The following is an 18,273-nucleotide window of genomic DNA, read 5'->3' as shown; positions in this document are numbered from 1 at the left end:
CTCTCCCCTCAGCACTTTTCACAAGAAACTGAGACAGGAAGACCTATTTCCTGTCGTCACCAAGCACTGTCTCCAAGTCCCATTGTTTTACCACTGCCCGTTTGTCATACAAAGTCTTTGTCACATCCAGGCGTCTTGCAGAGGGCACAGAGCAAAAATACGATGAAAGGGGCAGATATGTTACATGGTAGATACAGAATGTTACTTGGTAGACAGTTTGGTTGCTCCTTTAGCTTTAATCAATCACAAACTACTTCCTGCTTATTCAGTTTACCTTGTCAAATACATGATATAACAAGTATTTAATACAGATAATAACAATAAAACAAAACATATACAATAACAATACAATGAACTGTTCTCTCTATTATATAATAGCTGATCTAACATGGAGTCTAGAAGGACTGTTCTCTACTGGATAATAGTTGATCTAACATGGAGTTGTCATAACGTTGGCTGACTATCTATCGTTCATGTCTGTGGACGATCATTAATGGGAACACTTATGTTATCAAATCAATTCTCTGTGTAATAACTGCACAATTAAATAATCATGTAAACAGTAATTAACTAGGAAGTCGGGGAACCACGTGAAAATGTTGTTTAAAGAGTTACATTTTTTCCAAATTTTAACTCTCTTCAGATATTTTCATATCTTATCGATTACAGTCTCAACTTAATGAATTATTACCTCATCACTCATATTCTGAATGTCTCAAACACTTGGATATCTGTACGAAGCCTAGCATAAATGATGAATCAGGGATTTACAAATTGTCTTAATTATTTATTTACTAACTAACTAAATAATCACACAGAATTACATAAAAACACACAGGATAGATTATTCATTGGTTACTAACACAAAGCCATGAAATGTCCCTAGTGGACTAAATCGATATGACAGCTTGGTAGACAATAGAATGGGAGGGGCAGGTAAGAAAGTGCAGGAGAACAGACGAAGGACTCCACTATCGTACACACATCTGTTATCTAGGCTCATGGAAATGCTAACCCTTTGCACATAAACGGCCGCTCATTCGAAAATAAATTGCAAGTTACATATTTACGAGTGTAGACCTTTGTGGCCTGTCCGTCTGCTGGAGAGTCAGTCGACAGAAAGTCTCTGGTTTTTCCACCAGAGATCAAAGTCTTTTGTAGTTGTAGTTTGTTATAATGGATTTGTCAGGCGTACCAATGGTTGTTCAATAGGGAAATGTTCTCCTCTCGTCTTCGGTCGAGTTTCCTAGACTATTGTACATATACAGCTGCCGACTAAATGTGTAGTCTTGTCGAGATTTTCTTCTTAACCATTTGTTTCGTATTCAGCTGGCGCTGCACGTAACTGGTCTGTATTTAAATTGCCAACCATTTCAACATGTAGCTACTGCTCCATGCTCTCTGGTCTCTAGAGTGGTAGCCATTTCAACGTGCGGATGATCCTCACGTTCTCCGATCTAATATTCATTTTGTCCCAAGTCCTTTTATTAACTCTGTGAAAAGGGGTGTTCCATGACGTTTTGTCGTAATGTCTGTGCTCACGTGGGTGTGGGTACTGACTGGATAAACTTTACATGAAAAAACATTATCTCATTTAGAAGACTCAAGTCACATTTATATCTTTTCAAAAGTAGTCATACTTAATCATTCATTTTATGCAACATTCAGGTAAAAAGCTAATAACTGAGGAATGTACACTTCCAGAAAACCTTGGTGCCAGCGAGTTGTCCCCTCTTTGCCGCGAAGAGAGACGACCAAGGAGTATAATAGTTAGCAGTACAGAGAGACGACCAAGGAGAATCCTACTTCTCACAGATCCATCTGTATTTATAGGAACAGTCATAGTCCCACCATGCTCCGGTGTCTGATGACCAGGAGTAGAAATACACACAGTTCTCAGCTCTTCCACCATTAGGATCTCCACTTTTCCAATACCTGTAGGAGAAACAACACATAGAATCAGGCTGTCCACTGTTCCAATACCTGTAGGAGAAACAACACATAGAATCAGGCTGTCCACTGTTCCAATACCTGTAGAAGAAACAACACATAGAATCAGGCTGTCCACTGTTCCAATACCTGTAGAAGAAACAACACATAGAATCAGGCTGTCCACTGTTCCAATACCTGTAGGAGAAACAACACATAGAATCAGGCTGTCCACTGTTCCAATACCTGTAGGAGAAACAACACATAGAATCAGGCTGTCCACTGTTCCAATATCTGTAGGAGAAACAACACATAGAATCAGACTGTCCACTGTTCCAATACCTGTAGAAGAAACAACACATAGAATCAGGCTGTCCACTGTTCCAATACCTGTAGGAGAAACAACACATAGAATCAGACTGTCCACTGTTCCAATACCTGTAGGAGAAACAACACATAGAATCAGACTGTCCACTGTTCCAATACCTGTAGGAGAAACAACACATAGAATCAGACTGTCCACTGTTCCAATACCTGTAGGAGAAACAACACATAGAATCAGACTGTCCACTGTTCCAATACCTGTAGGAGAAACAACAAATAGAATCAGGCTGTCCACTCTGAACCTACTACTCCAGACAGTGATGTCATAGTGACACAGAATTCATTAATGTCTTACTTTGTGGTCAGTGGTGTGTCGTCCACCCATTTCCAGGTCCCCTCAGAAACAGAGTCAGTCAGACCAATCCAGACATAGTCCTTTACCCCGCATAACCAATTGACAAATGTCTGTAGTAGTAGAAGAGAGACAACATTGTTAATACATACCCATTACTGCTCGTTATCTCTCTCTCTCTTTTTTTCTCTCTACCTCACACACACACACCTGATCGTCTTCGCTTTTGATAACCACCAGGTCTGCTTCTCTATTTCTGCAGTCCTGTCTGCTCTCCTCCCAGGATTTGTACTCAGTAGAGACGTAGTAACAACTGCTACCAAGCTTCTTCCATCCTTGAGGACACACTGTAAGTTGAACATTTCTTGCTTTAGTCACTTTAATTTAATACAACATTTAATTAACCTGTTATGGCTGGGGGCAGTATTTTCACGGCTGGATAAAAAACGTACCCGATTTAATCTGGTTACTACTCCTGCCCAGTAATTAGAATATGCATATAATTATTGGCTTTGGATAGAAAACACTCCAAATTTTCTAAAACTGTTTGAATGGTGTCTGTGAGTATAACAGAACTCATATGGCAGGCAAAAACCTGAGAAGATTTCATGCAGGAAGTGGCCTGTCTGACAAGGTGTCGTTCTTCTTGTCTCTGTTTATTGAAGAGTGAGGATCTTAGCTGTCCCGTGACACTTCCTACGGCTGCCATAGGCTCTCAGAAGGCGGCAAAATGCAGAATCGTGGCTTTGCAGGCTCTGGCTGAAACAAAGTAGCGCGTTTGGGTAGTGGCTGGTTACAGTACTGTGAGACTCAGGCTCGTGCCCGCGTCGACCGAAAGCTTTGTTTACTTTCCTCTGTTTAGCTAAATGGACATTCCCGGTCGGAATATTATCGCTTTTTTACGAGAAAAATGGCATAAAAATTGATTTTAAACAGCGGTTGACATGCTTCGAAGTACGGTAATGGAATATTTAGAATTTTTTTGTCACGAATTGCGCCATGCGCACGACCCTGATTTACCATTTCGGATAGTGTCTGGGACGCACGAATAAAAAGCCGCTATTCGGATATAACGATGGATTATTTTGGACCAAACCAACATTTGTTATTGAAGTAGCAGTCCTGGGAGTGCATTCTGACGAAGACAACAAAAGGTAATCAAACTTTTATAATAGTAAATCTGATATTGGTGAGTGCTAAACTTGCCGGGTGTCTAAATAGCTAGCCCGTGATGGCCTAGCTATGTACTTAGAATATTGCAAAATGTGCTTTCACCAAAAAGCTATTTTAAAATCGGACATATCGAGTGCATAGAGGAGTTCTGTATCTATAATTCTTAAAATAATTGTTATGCTTTTTGTGAACGTTTATCGTGAGTAATTTAGTAAAATGTTAGCGAATTCCCCGGAAGTTTGCGGGGGGGGTATGCTAGTTCTGAACGTCACATGCTAATGTAAAAAGCTAGTTTTTGATATAAATATGAACTTGATTGAACAAAACATGCATGTATTGTATAACATAATGTCCTAGGGTTGTCATCTGATGAAGATCATCAAAGGTGAGTGCTGCATTTAGCTGTCTTCTGGGTTTTGGTGACATTATATGCTGGCTTGAAAAATGGGTGTCTGATTATTTCTGGCTTGGTACTCTGCTGACATAATCTAATGTTTTGCTTTCGTTGTAAAGCCTTTTTGAAATCGGACAGTGTGGTTAGATTAACGAGAGTCTTGTCTTTAAATGGCTGTAAAATAGTCATATGTTTGAGAAATTGAAGTTTTTGTATTTTTGAGGAATTTGTAATTCGCGCCACGCCTATCATTGGATATTGGAGCAGGTGTTCCGCTAGCGGAACGTGTTTAAGTATCAATCAAACACTCAAGGAAGACACTAACTAATGGACGGTTTGGAAGTCAGTTTTTTTCTCACATATTTCCTTTAATGTAAGTTGAATTGCCGTACGTGGCATGTGAACTGATAACAGAACAATCATTAGCCAATTTCACTCACCTTTCTGAACTAAAGATTGTTTCAGACATTCTGTGTCTTTTTGTAGCTGGTCTCTCTCTTTGGTCAGGGTGTTGTTGCTGGTCTGTAGCTGGTCTCTTTCTGCAGTCAGGGTGTTGTTACTGGTCTGTAGCTGGTCTCTCTCTTTGGTCAGGGTGTTGTTAGTGGTCTGTAGCTGGTCTCTCTCTTTGGTCAGGGTGTTGTAGCTGGTCTGTAGCTGCTCTCTCTCTTTGATCAGGGTGTTGTAACTGGTCTGCAGCTGGTCTCTTTCTGCAGTCAGGGTGTTGTTACTGGTCTGTAGCTGGTCTCTCTCTTTCTTCATGGTGTTGTAGTCTGGTCTGTAACTGGTCTCTTTCTGCAGTCAGGGTGTTGTATCTGGTCTGTAGCTGGTCTCTCTCTTTGGTCATGGTGTTGTAGTTGGTCTGTAACTGGTCTCTCTCTTTGGTCAGGGTGTTGTAACTGGTCTGTAGCTGGTCTCTCTCTTTGGTCAGGGTGTTAGAACTGGTCTGTAGCTGGTCTCTCTCTTTGGTCAGGGTGTTGTAACTGGTCTGTAGCTGGTCTCTCTCTTTGATCAGGGTGTTAGAACTGGTCTGTAGCTGGTCTCCCTCTTTGGTCAAGGTGTTGTAACTGGTCTGTTGCTGGTCTCCCTCTTTGGTCAGGGTGTCGGAACTGGTCAATTGGTTTCTCTCTGTGAAATAATACAATCAACAACCAAGATAAAAGTGGAAAAGTTAATCAGACATTTCCCGGATTGAGGTCAATTTCAATACCAGTCAATTCAGGAAGTACACTGGAATTATTTTCAATTAGAAACGTGGAATTGGAATTTGGTGTATTTTCTTAATTAAATTGAATGGAATTGAACCCTCGTCATTACACCACTGATGATGAAGAATGTTTGAGTGAGAACATAAACTCACGGTAGAGTAACAGGCCTATGATCCAAGCCAGCAGGAGAACACACAGCATCCCCAGACACACTGCAGCAGTTGGGAAATGTCTCTTCCACCTCCAAAGATACACTGAAGCACATATTATTATCATAAGAACTTGATCATCTATATGTCTTTCTTTCCAGTTGCTCTTTGAATCACTGAGGGAAATACACAAGCTTGACAAGGGACAGAACACTAGAACTGAGTTCCAGCACCTCACATATTCTACTGTTTGAGTTCCAGAACCTCTTACAGAATATTGGCTTAAAGGCTGAGTTCAGGCACCCAAAATGTCTGCCGGCATCTATTTAAATCCAAATCACATTCCATTTGTCAATTGCTTCATAAAACAACAGGTGTATGCTAATAGTGAAATGCTGACTTATGGGTCATTTTCCAACAATGCAGAGAGAAATAAATAGAAATACTGACAAGGATTAAATAACGAATAACATTAACAAGTAAAAATAACATGGCTATATACAGGGAGTACCAATACAGTGTTGATGTGCAGGGGTACAAGGTAACCAGAAAATTTATTTTCCAAATTTTGTGTTAGTCTGAATAAAATTAAAATAATTGTCACTGTTCTGGAAATATGTTTTTAGAAATGTTTACAAATGAATTAAAAATGAAAAGCTGGAGTATTGTGAGTCAATAATTATTCAACCCCTTTATGGCAAGTCTAAATAAGTTCAGGATTAAACATTTGTTTAACAAGTCACATAATAAGTTGCAAGGACTCACTCTGTGTGCAATAATAGTGTTTAATATGATTTTGTACCCCACACATACTGTATCTGTAAGGTCCTCAGTCGAGCAGTGAATTTCAATCACAAATTCAACCACAAAGACCAAGGTGGTTTTCCAATGCCTCGCAAAGGGCACCTATTGATAAGTAAAAAAGAAATACAGATGTTGAATATCCGTTTGAGCATGGTGAAGTTATTACACTTTGGATGGTGTATCAATATACCCAGTCACTAAAAAGATACAGGAGTCCTTCTTAACTCAGTTGCCGGAGAGGAAGGAAACCGCTCAGGGATTTCACCATACGGCCAATGGTGACTTTAAAACAGTTACAGAGTTTAATGGTTGTGAAAACTGAGGATGGATCAACATTGTAGCTACTCCTCAACACTAACCTACTTGACAGAGTGAAAATAAGGAAGCTGTCCAAAATAAATAATACTGTTAAAAGTGTGGCAAAGAAATTACAATTTTGTCCTGAATACAAAGTGTTGTATTGGATTTTCCCAAAACATAACACATTGGAGTACCACTCTCCATAGTTTCAGGATTAAAAAAAAGAAACGGACTGGAATTAAACAGGCAAAATCCTACAGAAAAACCTGGTTGTTTGCTTGCCACCAGACACTGGGAGAAAATTTCACCTTTCAGTTGGACAATAACCTAAAACACAAGGCCAAATCTACACTGGTAGCACCCGACACCGGAGATGAGAAGCAGGTATGGGGAGTAAAAATGTAATAAGGAACAGACATGAAACAAGACAGGCACAGCGTCAGCACACGGGCAGAACAACGACATTCGACAATCAATGCGGCAGCAGGGGAACAGAGATAGGGAACTGACAAATATAGGGGAGGTAATTTCGCTGATGCGCGTGACGTGGAAAGGCAGGAGTGCGTAATGCTGGGGAGCCTGGCGTCTTCGAGCAGCAGGGGGAGGGGGAGCAGGCGTGACAACACTGGAGTTTGCAGAGTTACAGGTTTGACTTAAATCTGCTTGAAAATCTACCGTAAGACTTGAAAATGGTTGTCTAGCAATTCTCAACAACCAATTTGACAGAATGGGGTGAAGAATTTTGAAAATAATTTTGAATACCAATGTTACCAATGAATACCAATACCAGGCCAAATATATACACTTGTCACGACTTCTACCGAAGTTGATGCCCCTCCTTGTTCGGGTGGTGTTTGGCGATCGACGTCACCGGTCTTCTAGCCACCATTGATCAGTTTTTCATTTTCCATTGGTTTTGTCTGATCTCTTTACACACCTGTTTCATATCCCAGTAATTATATGTTGTGTATTTAACCCTCTGCTTCCCCTCATTTCTCTGTCGGTGATTGTTTGTTATGTTATGGACGTGTTGTTTATGTATCGGTGTGCGACGGGTTATTGTTTACCCGGATTATTTTCTACGTGGGTTTTGGAGTTAGTTTGGGAAATAAATACTCCATTTTTTAACCACTCTGTTTTCTCCTGCGCCTGACTTCCCTGCCACCTATATACACGGACTATGACAACACTCCTGTCTTATAACATGAATATCTGAACAGTCTTATATCTATTATAGACGTTGTGGCGTACAGCAGGTCAGCCACCAGGGGGAGACTCGTCGAGGCCTGGTGACAGATGGAGTACACATCACGAGGCGATGGCTCCACCTGCTGGACGTGCCAGGTCTCGACGGGCTCTCCGGCCAGGACTAATTGGGGCTGATTGGGAGCTGGTGAGTAATCAAGGACTGACTGTTCACCAGCTGTACAAATCCCATAAAGCTGCCAGAAGGGCAGCACACAGGGGAGAGAGTGGGGGAAGAAAGGACTCCTGTATATTTGGGGACGGTTTCAGAGGTAACAGGCGTGAGTTCAGTTTTTGATCCCAACAGGATACAGCAAGACCCGGAGCCCAGAAGACGGTATCCCGGAGAGGGTCTCATGGGGGAGACCTATCCTTTTCTTTTGAACTATTATTTTAATAAACACCTTTGAAACTGAGCTAATCCTTCTCTGTCCGTGTCTGATCTGTGTAAACGTTTTGACCCACCCCCCTGGTCTGCCACAACGTGTTTGCGCAGTAGCGAACCTATAGGCATTCAGCATATGACAGGTTCGTGATTCTGAAAGGACAGCAACCGTAATTCCAGCACACTCATGTAGGAGAGGGGACTTTTTATCCTCTCTGGGCTAGGCGGGACGAAATCGTCCCACCTACTCAACAGCCAGTGTAATCCCGTGGCGCGATTTTCAAATACCTTAGAAATGCTATTACTTCAATTTCTCAAACATGACTATTTTACAGCATTTTAAAGACAAGACTCTCGTTAATCTAACCACACTGTCCGATTTCAAAAAGGCTTTACAACGAAAGCAAAACATTAGATTATGTCAGCAGAGTACCCAGCCAGAAATAATCAGACACCCATTTTTCAAGCTAGCATATAATGTCACAAAAACCCAGAAGACAGCTAAATGCAGCACTAACCTTTGATGATCTTCATCAGATGACACACCTAGGACATTATGTTATACAATACATGCATGTTTTGTTCAATCAAGTTCATATTTATATCAAAAAACAGCTTTTTACATTAGCATGTGACATTCAGAACTAGCATACCCCCCGCAAACCTCCGGTGAATTTACTAAATTACTCACGATAAACGTTCACAAAAAACACAACAATTATTTTAAGAAATATAGATACAGAACTCCTTTGTGCAATCGAGGTGTCCGATTTTAAAATAGCTTTTCGGTGAAAGCACATTTTGCAATATTCTCAGTAGATAGCCCAGCCATCACGGCTAGCCATTTAGACACCGACCAAGTTTAGCCCTGACCAAACTACGATTTACTATTACAAAAGTTTGATTACCTTTGTTGTCTTCGTCAGAATGCACTCCCAGGACTGCAACTTCAATAACAAATGTTGGTTTGGTCCAAAATAATCCATCGTTATATCCAAATAGCGGCGTTTTGTTTGTGCGTTCTAGACACTATCCGAATTGTAAATAAGGGTCACGAGCATGGCGCAATTCGTGACAAAAAATGTCTAAATATTCCATTACCGTACTTCGAAGCATGTCAACCGCTGTTTAAAATCCATTTTTATGCAATTTTTCTCGTAAAAAAACGATAATATTCCGACCGGGAATCTGCGTTTAGGTAAACAGAGGAAAGAAAACAAAGCATTCGGTCGACGCGGGCACGCGCCTGAGTCTCACAGTACTGTAACCAGCCACTACCCAAACGCACTACTTTTTTTCAGCCAGAGCCTGCAAAGCCACGATTCAGCTTTTTGCCGCCTTCTGAGAGCCCATGGGAGCCGTAGGAAGTGTCACGTAACAGCAGAGATCCTCTGTAATGGATAGAGATGGCAAAGAAGGCCAAGAAATGGTCAGACAGGGTACTTCCTGTACAGAATCTTCTCAGGTTTTGACCTGCCATTTGAGTTCTGTTATACTCACAGACACCATTCAAGCAGTTTTAGAAACTTTGGAGTGTTTTCTATCCAAAGCCAATAATTATATGCATATTCTAGTTACTGGGCAGGAGTAGTAACCAGATTAAATCGGGTACGTTTTTTATCCACCCGTGTCAATACTGCCCCCTAGCCCTAACAGGTTATAAAACAAAAAGGGCCAGTAGTGTAGTGAAGGGTATACGCAGGTTTTTCCGTGGGCATTGTTTATACTCACTTATTAATCCCTACTAATGTGTAGTGTAGTGGAGTGGAGGTATACGACTTATCAATTATGCAGTACAATAGAAGAATCGTACACAAAGTAGCCTACGTAATTGCAAAGCAAGTGAAATATATTCACATGCGCGCCACACAGTGGAATATCATCTGCAAGCAGCCAGAGCACACAGCTTTCAATGGCCGATTACGGGAACGACGGAGGGAGAGGAAATTCGATTTCGCTCGCACGTCCAGGGATTCCACCTTGCCTCTGAGTCATCCCGGAAGTCCCCGACGGTCCCGTTGCAGAGAGAACTCGAAGCTTCCCGACCCCCGAGAGTCGCCGAAGTCGGCCGAGTCACCACTTCCCGAGCCTATGCAACTAGGCAGAACTGGGCTGTCGCCAGCGGAATGGCAATACAGGATCAACACAAAGAGTTGTCTATATTGCGGGACTCTTGGTCATTTTGTGTCCTCTTGTCCTTTAAAAGACCAGGCTCACCGGTAGGAGCGAGTACTCTGGTGGGTCATATGGAGAACAGGTCTGCTTCCCTTGCTCGCACCCCTTTTCATGCCATTCTGCTGTGGTGTAACCAGTCTAAATCTCTTCGGGTCCTCATTGACTCTGGGGCCGATGAGAGCTTTTTGGACGCTACCCTGGCTTCCGAGCTGAACATCCCCACTCAGCCTCTCTCCACTCCCATGGATGTTAGAGTGCTGGACAGGTGCTCTATAGGCCGGTTCACTTATAATACCACTCTCATCAACCTACAGGTGTCAGGGAATCACAGCAAGACTATTCAATTTCTCTTCATCAAGTCCCGTGGTTTTGGGATTCTCCTGGCTCCAGCGACACAATCCCGTCATCAACTGGTCTACTGGTGCCATCATGGGCTGGAGTCCGTTCTGCCTCGCCCATTGTCTGAAGTCAGCACAACCTTCCCCGGGGTGTCTTCCTGGGGGCTCAGAAAGTGCCCTGGACCTCTCCGCAATCCCCGCAGAGCACCAGGACCTCCGAGAGGTGTTCAGTAAGGCCTGGGCCATTTCGCTTCCGCCGCACAGACCCTATGACTGCGGGATTGACCTTCTCCCTAGCAACACGCCGCCCCGGGGACGCCTGTACTCTTTGTCAGTACCAGAGACCAAGGCTATGGAGACCTACATTGGGGCCTCCCTAGCTGCAGAATTTATCCGTCCCTCTTCCTCTCCCGCCGGTGCAGGGTTTTTCTTCATGGAGAAAACGGACAAGACCCTGCGCCTGTGCATTTACTAGCGAGGACTCAATGGCATTACTGTTAAGAACCGTTACCCGCTACCACTCATTTCCTCTGCCTTCGAGCCGCTCCAGGGAACCACTGTGTTTTCGAAGTTGGATCTACGGAATGCCTACCACCTGGTGCGGACACGAGAGGGGGACGAGTGGAAGACCGCCTTCAACAAGGCCAGCAGCCACTACAAGTGTCTGGTCATGCCTTTTGGCCTCACCAACGCCCCTGTTGTGTTCCAGGCTCTGATAAATGATGTTCTCCACGACATGTTGAAACGGTTCGTCTTCGTCTACATTGATGACATCCTCGTCTTCTCCCGCTCCCACCAAGAACACATGCTCCACGTCCGGCAGGTTCTTCAATGCCTTCTGGAGAATCAGCTATTTGTGAAGGCAGAGAAGTGCGAGTTCCATCTCTCCACCATCCCGTTTCTGGGCTACATCATCTCTGCTGGGAGAGTCCAGATGGATCCCGGGAAGGTGAGAGCAGTGGTGGATTGGCCTCAGCCTACGGCCAGGGTGTAGCTACAACATTTCCTGGGGTTTGCCAACTTTTATCGCCGCTTTCTCCAGGGTTACAGCACCCTGGTTTCCTGTCTGCACTCACCTCTACCAAGATTCCGTTCACGTGGTGCGCTGCTGCTGACCAGGCGTTCCGGGACCTCAAACATAGCTTCACCACTGCGCCAATCTTGGTTCATCCTGACCCTTCATGTTAGTTCGTGGTGGAGGCCGATGCTTCGGATGTCGGAGTGGGGGCTGTCCTGTCCCAACATTCTGCCCTGGACCTTAACCTCTATGGGCTAGGTGGGACGTGACCCATAGAGGTTATAAAGTTCATATTTATATCCAAAAACAGCATTTTACATTGGCGCGTGATGTTCAGAAAATGTATTCCCACCAAAACTTCCAGTGAATGTGCACATCAATTTACAAAAATACTCATCATAAACGTTGATAGAATTTACAACAGTTATTGAAAGAATTATAGATACACTACTCCTTGACGCAACCGCTTTGTCAGATTTCAAAATAACTTTACGGAGAAAGCACATTGTTCAATATTCTGAGTACATAGCTTAGCCATCGAAGCAAGCTATACAGCTCCGCAACAAGTTCTGGCATCAACAAAACTCTGAATTAGTATTATAAATATTCTCTTACCTTTGCTGATCTTCGTCAGAATGCACTCCGAGGACTCCTACTTCCACAAGAAATGTTCTTTTTGTTCGAAATACTCCATATGTATGTCCAAATACCTACGTTTTGTTCGAGCATTCAGATCATTATCCAAAGGCATAACGTGCGAGCGCAGTACCAGAGACGAAAAGTCAAATCGTTCCATTAACGTTCGTAGAAACATGTCAAATGTTGTTTAAAATCAATCTTTAGGGTATTTTTAACGTAAAAATGCGATAATATTCCAACCGGACAATAGCGTATTCATTCCAGGAGAAAAAGAAGGAACGGCGCGCTCGCGGGCTTGCGCATCACCAAGCCCTTTGTCCTCAGGCAGTCCACTCATTGACTGAGCTACTATTCTCTGCCCAGTAACAGGAGGATGAAAAAACTTTCTAAAGGCTATTGACAGCCAATGGAAGCCTTAGGAAGTGCAACGTGACCCCACAGACACTGTAGTTTCGATAGGGATTCAAAAGAAGAACTACAATTCTCAGATTTCCCACTTCCTGGTTGGATTTTTCTCAGGTTTTTGCCTGCCATATGAATTCTGTTGTACTCACAGACATCATTCAAACAGTTTTAGAAACTTCAGAGTGTTTCCTATCCAAATCTACTAATAATATGCATATTGTCGTTTCTGGGCAAGAGTAGTAACCAGTAATAATATGTAATAGTAACCAGTAATAGTAACCAGTAATAATATGCACATATTTGACTCTGGGCCCTAGTATTAGGCAGTTTACTCTGGGCACGCTTTTCATCCGAAATCGAAAATACTGCCCCCTATACCCTAAAAAGTTAAGCTGCATCCCTGCGCCTTCTTCTCCCACCGCCTCAATGCCACGGAGAGAACTACGCTGTGGGGAATTGGGAGCTTCTCATGGTGAAGATGGTATTGGAGGAATGGGGGCACTGGCTGGAAGGGGCGGAACATCTGTTCATTGTGTGTACCGACCACAAAAACCTGGAGTATCTCCGCACCGCCAAGCGCCTCAACTCCAGGCAAGCAAGATGGGCCCTGTTGTTTACCCTGTTCAACTTTTCCCTCTCTTACCGGCCAGGGTCCAAGAACTTCAAGTGGATGCCCTGTTTCGCAGCTATAGCCACAGTTTCCACCCCGGAGCTCGAGACCATCCTTCCCACCTCATGCCTAGCGACGGCACTCAGCTGGGGTATAAGGAAACAGGTCGTGGAGGCACAGCGGTCCCAGCCAAACCCTGGGGGGGCCCAGATAACTGAATATTTGTGCCTGACGCTGTCCACTCCGGTCCTGGAGTGGGCCCATTCTCCCAGGCTTGCCTGTCACACGGGCTCCCGTCAGACCCTGGGCTTCGTGCGACAACGCTTTTGGTGGCCTACTATGGTTCCGGATGTCGGCGCGTTTGTTGCTGGCTGCACGGTCTGTGAGCAGAACAAGACTCCTCGGCAAGCTCCGGCTGGTCTACTTCAACCACTGCCTGTCCCTCACTGTCCCTGGTCCCACATATCCCTGGATTTCGTCACAGGTCTCCCCCCTGTCTGAGGGCAACAGTGCCATCCGACGTCGCCCACTTCATTCCTCTCCCCAAACTACCTTCTGCCAAAGAGACGGCCCAGCTCATGGTGCAGCACGTGTTCCAGAACCATGGACTGCCCGTGGACAGTTCCGGGGTCCTCAGTTCCGTCCCAGTTCTGGAAGGTGTTCTGCACCCTCATTGGGTCATCGGCCAGCCTGTCCTCTGGTTTCCACCCACAGTCCAACAGCCAGTCGGAGTAAGCCAACCACAATAAATTGGGTGAATTTTGGCCCATTCCTCCTGACAGAGCTGGTGTAACTGAGTCAGGTTTGTAGGCCTCCTTGCTCGCACATGCTTTTTCAGTTCTGCCCACATATTTTCTATAGGATTGAGGTCAGGTCTTTATGATGGCCACTCCATGATGCTGCCACCACCTTGACTTTGTTGTCCGTAACTTCTTTGGGCTCAACTCCCGTTTACGGGATCGATTTGATAACATCCGGTGAAATGGCAGAGCGCCAAATTCAAAAAATATATAAAAAAATATTTAACTTTCATACATTCACAAGTGCAACACACCAAATTAAAGCTTAGCTTCTCGTTAATCTAGCCACCGTGTCAGATTTCAAAAAGGCTTTACGGCGAAAGCAACCCATGTGATTATCTTAGGACAGCGCCCAGCATACCAACACATTAAAATCAGATTTCAACCCGCCAGGCGCAACACAAAAGTCAGAAATAACGATTTAATTCATGCCTTACCATTGAAGAACTTCTTCTGTTGGCACTCCAATATGTCTCATAAACATCACAAATTGTCCTTTTGTTCGATTAATTCCGTCGTTATATCTCCAAAATGTCCATTTATTTGCCGCGTTTGATTCAGAAAAACACCGGTTCCAACTCGCCCAGCATGACCACAAAATATCTAATAAGTTACCTGTAAACGCTGTCCAAACATTTGAAACAACTTTCCTAATACAACTTTAGGTATTTTTTTACGTAAATAATCGATCAAATTTAAGACGAGATAAACGGTGTTCGATACCGGATAAAAACAACGTGAAGCACGTGACCTGGAGCGCGCATCAAAACTTTAGAGTGCACTAGGCTGGACCCTCGTTCTGAACTGCCGTACTTCTTCATTTCTCTAAAGAAAAACATCAACCAATTTCTAAAGACTGCTGACATCCAGTGGAAGCGATAGGAGCTGCAATCAAGTGCCTTATAAATCTAGATACACATAGAAAATCCATTGAAAACACTGTCACCTCAACAACAACAAAAATTCCTGGATGGTTTGTCCTCGGGGTTTCGCCTGCCAAATAAGTTCTGTTATACTCACAGACATAATTTTAACAGTTTTAGAAACTTTAGAGTGTTTTATATGCATATCCTAGCTTCTGGTACTGAGTAGCAGGCAGTTTACTTTGGGCACGTTTTTCATCCGGACGTCAAAATACTGCCCCCTAGCCCAAAGAAGTTAAGCCATTTTGCCACAACTTTGGAAGTATGCTTGGGGTCATTGTCCATTTGGAAGACCCGTTTGTGACCAAGCTTTAACTTCCTGACTGATGACTTGAGATGTTGCTTCAATATATCCACACCATTTTCATTCCTCATGATGCCATCTGTTTTGTGAAGTGCACCAGGAATTGTGATACAGTGAATTATAAGTGAAATAATCTGTCTGTAAACAATTGTTGGAAAAATGACTTGTGTCATGCACAAAGTAGATATTCTAAACGATTTGCCAAAACTATAGTTTGTTAACAAGAAATTTGTGAAGCGGTTGAAAAACGAGCTTTAAAACTTCTTATGGGTATGTGGAAGGCTACCGTCCCACCTGGCCAACATCCAGCGTCCCACCTGGCCAACATCCGGTGAAATTGCAGAGCGCCAAATACAAAAACAGAAATACTCATAATAAACAGTCATGAAACATCAAGTGTTATACATCGGCTTAAAGATTAACTTCTTGTTAATCCAAAGCGGTGTCAGATTTCAAAAAGGCTTTACGGCGAAAGCATACCATGCGATTATCTGAGGATTGCGCCCAGCACACACATTACAAACAGTTACCAGCCAAGTATTGGAGTTACAAAAGTCAGAAATAGAGATAAAATTAATCACTTACCTTTGATGATCTTCATATGGTTGCACTCACAAGACTCCCAGTTTCACAATAAATGTTCATTTTGTTTTCAATAAAGTCCCTCTTTATATCCAAAAACCTCAGTTTTGTTGGCGCGTTTTGTTCAGTAATTCAATGGCTCAAAGGCTGTCACAACAGCCAGATGAAAATCCAAATAGTATCCGTAAAGTTCGTAGAAACATGTCAAACGATGTTTATAATCAATCCTCAGGTTGTTTTTAGCCTAAATAATCGCTAAAATTTCAACCGGACAACAGCTTCGTCAATATAAAAGAAAAACAAGATAGGCGCGCTCTCGGTCACGAGCAGAAAACCAGCTCTGGGGACTTTCCACTATCCACTTACTCAGAGTGGTCTTACTCCCTCATTTTTCAGAATACAAGCCTGAAACAATTTCTAAAGACTGTTGACATCTAGTGGAAGCCATAGGAAGTGCAATTTGAGTCCTAAGTCATGGGATACTGTATAGGCAGTCAATGGAAAACTACAAACATAAAAAGATCCCACTTCCTGGATGGATTTTCCAGTTCTGTTATACTCACAGATGTTATTTTAACAGTTTTGGAAACTTTAGAGTGTTTTCTATCCAAATCTACCAATAATATGCATATCCTAGCTTCTGGGCCTGAGTAACAGGCAGTTTACTTTGGGCACGCTTTTCATCCGGAGGTGAAAATAGTGCCCCCTAACCTAGTGAGGTTAATGACTCCAACCTAAGTGTATGTAAAGTTCCGACTTCAACTGTATGATTTCTGAAAAATGAACACAGAAACACTGTACATCAACTCGTATTATGGTTGTGATTTGACAAAATTACAATCATGGTCTTGAATTGGACTCGCATTTTTCTGGTCTCGGTCTTCACTCGGTCTCCCTTTAGATGGTCTGGAACACAACACTGATGAATACTATCTGAAAGTACTGTACATATAGGAATGGGTAAAGTGACTAGGCAACAGGATAGTAGACAGGAGCAGCTGTGTGTGTGTGTGTGTGTGTGTGTGTGTGTATTGGGGTGTCAGTGTGTTGGTAGAGTCCAGTGTGTGTGCATAGAGTCAGTGCAGGAAAGTTAGTGCAAAAACGTGTATGTCTCTGTGGGTGTGTGTGTGTGTGTTGGGGTGTAAGTGTGTGTCAGTGTCTAGCACTATAACAGGATAAACTGTTACCTGAATGTTGATCACCAACTCCATACTTCTTGCAGGGCATGATGGGTCTTTTGTTGTTGTAAATATGATCATCAATGTCAATGGTCTTTATTTCATTGGGTTCTTCGTCTTCAAATCCATTTGTGTATTCATAGATTCCCTTTGACATCTTTATACGCTTGTGGTCAAATGCAGTAACAGTAGACTGTTGTAACTGCTGTTCATCTAACTTCTACTGCTGTAACTTCTACTACTGTAACTTCTACTGCTGTAACTTCTACTGCTGTAACTTTTACTGCTGTAACTTCTACTCTTCTAACTTCTACTACTGTAACTTCTACTGCTGTAACTTCTACTGTTGTAAAGTCTGCTGTTATCTCAGTTGTAGGTTTGTGTCTGTTCTCTGCACAGCTGGAGCCTCTGTGTGACTCAGTCTAATGTAAGAGACAGTTTTAACTGTCAACCTCATTAAAGGGGAAACTGTCTAACCAATAGCATGACACTAACCACCACCATGTGACTCCAGACTTATTTTCTGAAAACCATTTTTGTTTCTTACAGTGAAGATTAGTTTGTATATTTAGTTTATATTAGTTTACCACAGTGAAGATTAGTTTGTATATTTACTTTATATTAGTTTAGTTTACTACAGTGTAGATTAGTTTGTATATTTAGTTTATATTAGTTTAGTTTACTACAGTGTAGATTAGTTTGTATATTTAGTTTATATTAGTTTAGTTTACCACAGTGAAGATTAGTTTGTATATTTAGTTTATATTAGTTTAGTTTACCACAGTGAAGATTAGTTTGTATATTTAGTTTATAACAGTTTAGTTTACCACAGTGTAGATTAGTTTGTACACTCCACATCTATATTTAACAAGAGGGACCACATCTACATTTAACAAGAGGGACCACATCTACATTTAACAAGAGGGACCACATCTATATTTAACAAGAGGGACCACATCTACATTTAACAAGAGGGACCACATCTACATTTAACAAGAGGGACCACATCTACATTTAACAAGAGGGACCACATCTACATTT

General features: G+C 42.6%; 1 protein-coding gene across 2 annotated transcripts; it reads right to left on the bottom strand.

Annotated features, from left to right (window-relative positions):
- Nucleotides 1-216: 216 nt before the first annotated feature.
- On the bottom strand, nucleotides 217-17,647 carry LOC106610423 (CD209 antigen-like protein C). 2 transcript variants are annotated; one of them, XM_082978680.1, is made up of 6 exons: nucleotides 17,242-17,647; nucleotides 5,530-5,631; nucleotides 4,613-5,297; nucleotides 2,816-2,952; nucleotides 2,609-2,718; nucleotides 217-1,935 (listed from the first exon to the last, which is right to left on the bottom strand). In XM_082978680.1, exons 3-6 carry the CDS (start codon nucleotides 4,929-4,931, stop codon nucleotides 1,803-1,805), a joined length of 699 nt encoding a protein of 232 aa, XP_082834806.1. In that variant the 5' UTR covers nucleotides 4,932-5,297; nucleotides 5,530-5,631; nucleotides 17,242-17,647; the 3' UTR covers nucleotides 217-1,802. The 2 variants fall into 2 exon arrangements, with proteins under 2 accessions (XP_082834806.1, XP_082834807.1); XM_082978681.1 differs by lacking the exon at nucleotides 5,530-5,631.
- Nucleotides 17,648-18,273: the final 626 nt, after the last annotated feature.

This window comes from Salmo salar, chromosome 08 (assembly GCF_965601325.2).
Source record: "Salmo salar chromosome 08, fSalSal1, whole genome shotgun sequence".
Lineage (NCBI taxonomy): Eukaryota > Metazoa > Chordata > Actinopteri > Salmoniformes > Salmonidae > Salmo > Salmo salar.
The sequence above is the reverse complement of the archived record's forward strand: the minus strand, read 5'-3'. Positions and strand labels throughout refer to the sequence as shown.

Excerpts from the sequence above, each read along its gene's own strand:
- LOC106610423 (XM_082978680.1), bottom strand. The coding sequence starts at position 4,931 with ATGAAGAAAGAGAGAGACCAGCTACAGACCAGTAACAACACCCTGACT. Across the intron at positions 2,953-4,612 it reads ACAATCTTTAGTTCAGAAAG|TGTGTCCTCAAGGATGGAAG; the intron begins GTGAGTGAAATT and ends TTCAACTTACAG. Across the intron at positions 2,719-2,815 it reads TCAAAAGCGAAGACGATCAG|ACATTTGTCAATTGGTTATG; the intron begins GTGTGTGTGTGT and ends CTACTACTACAG.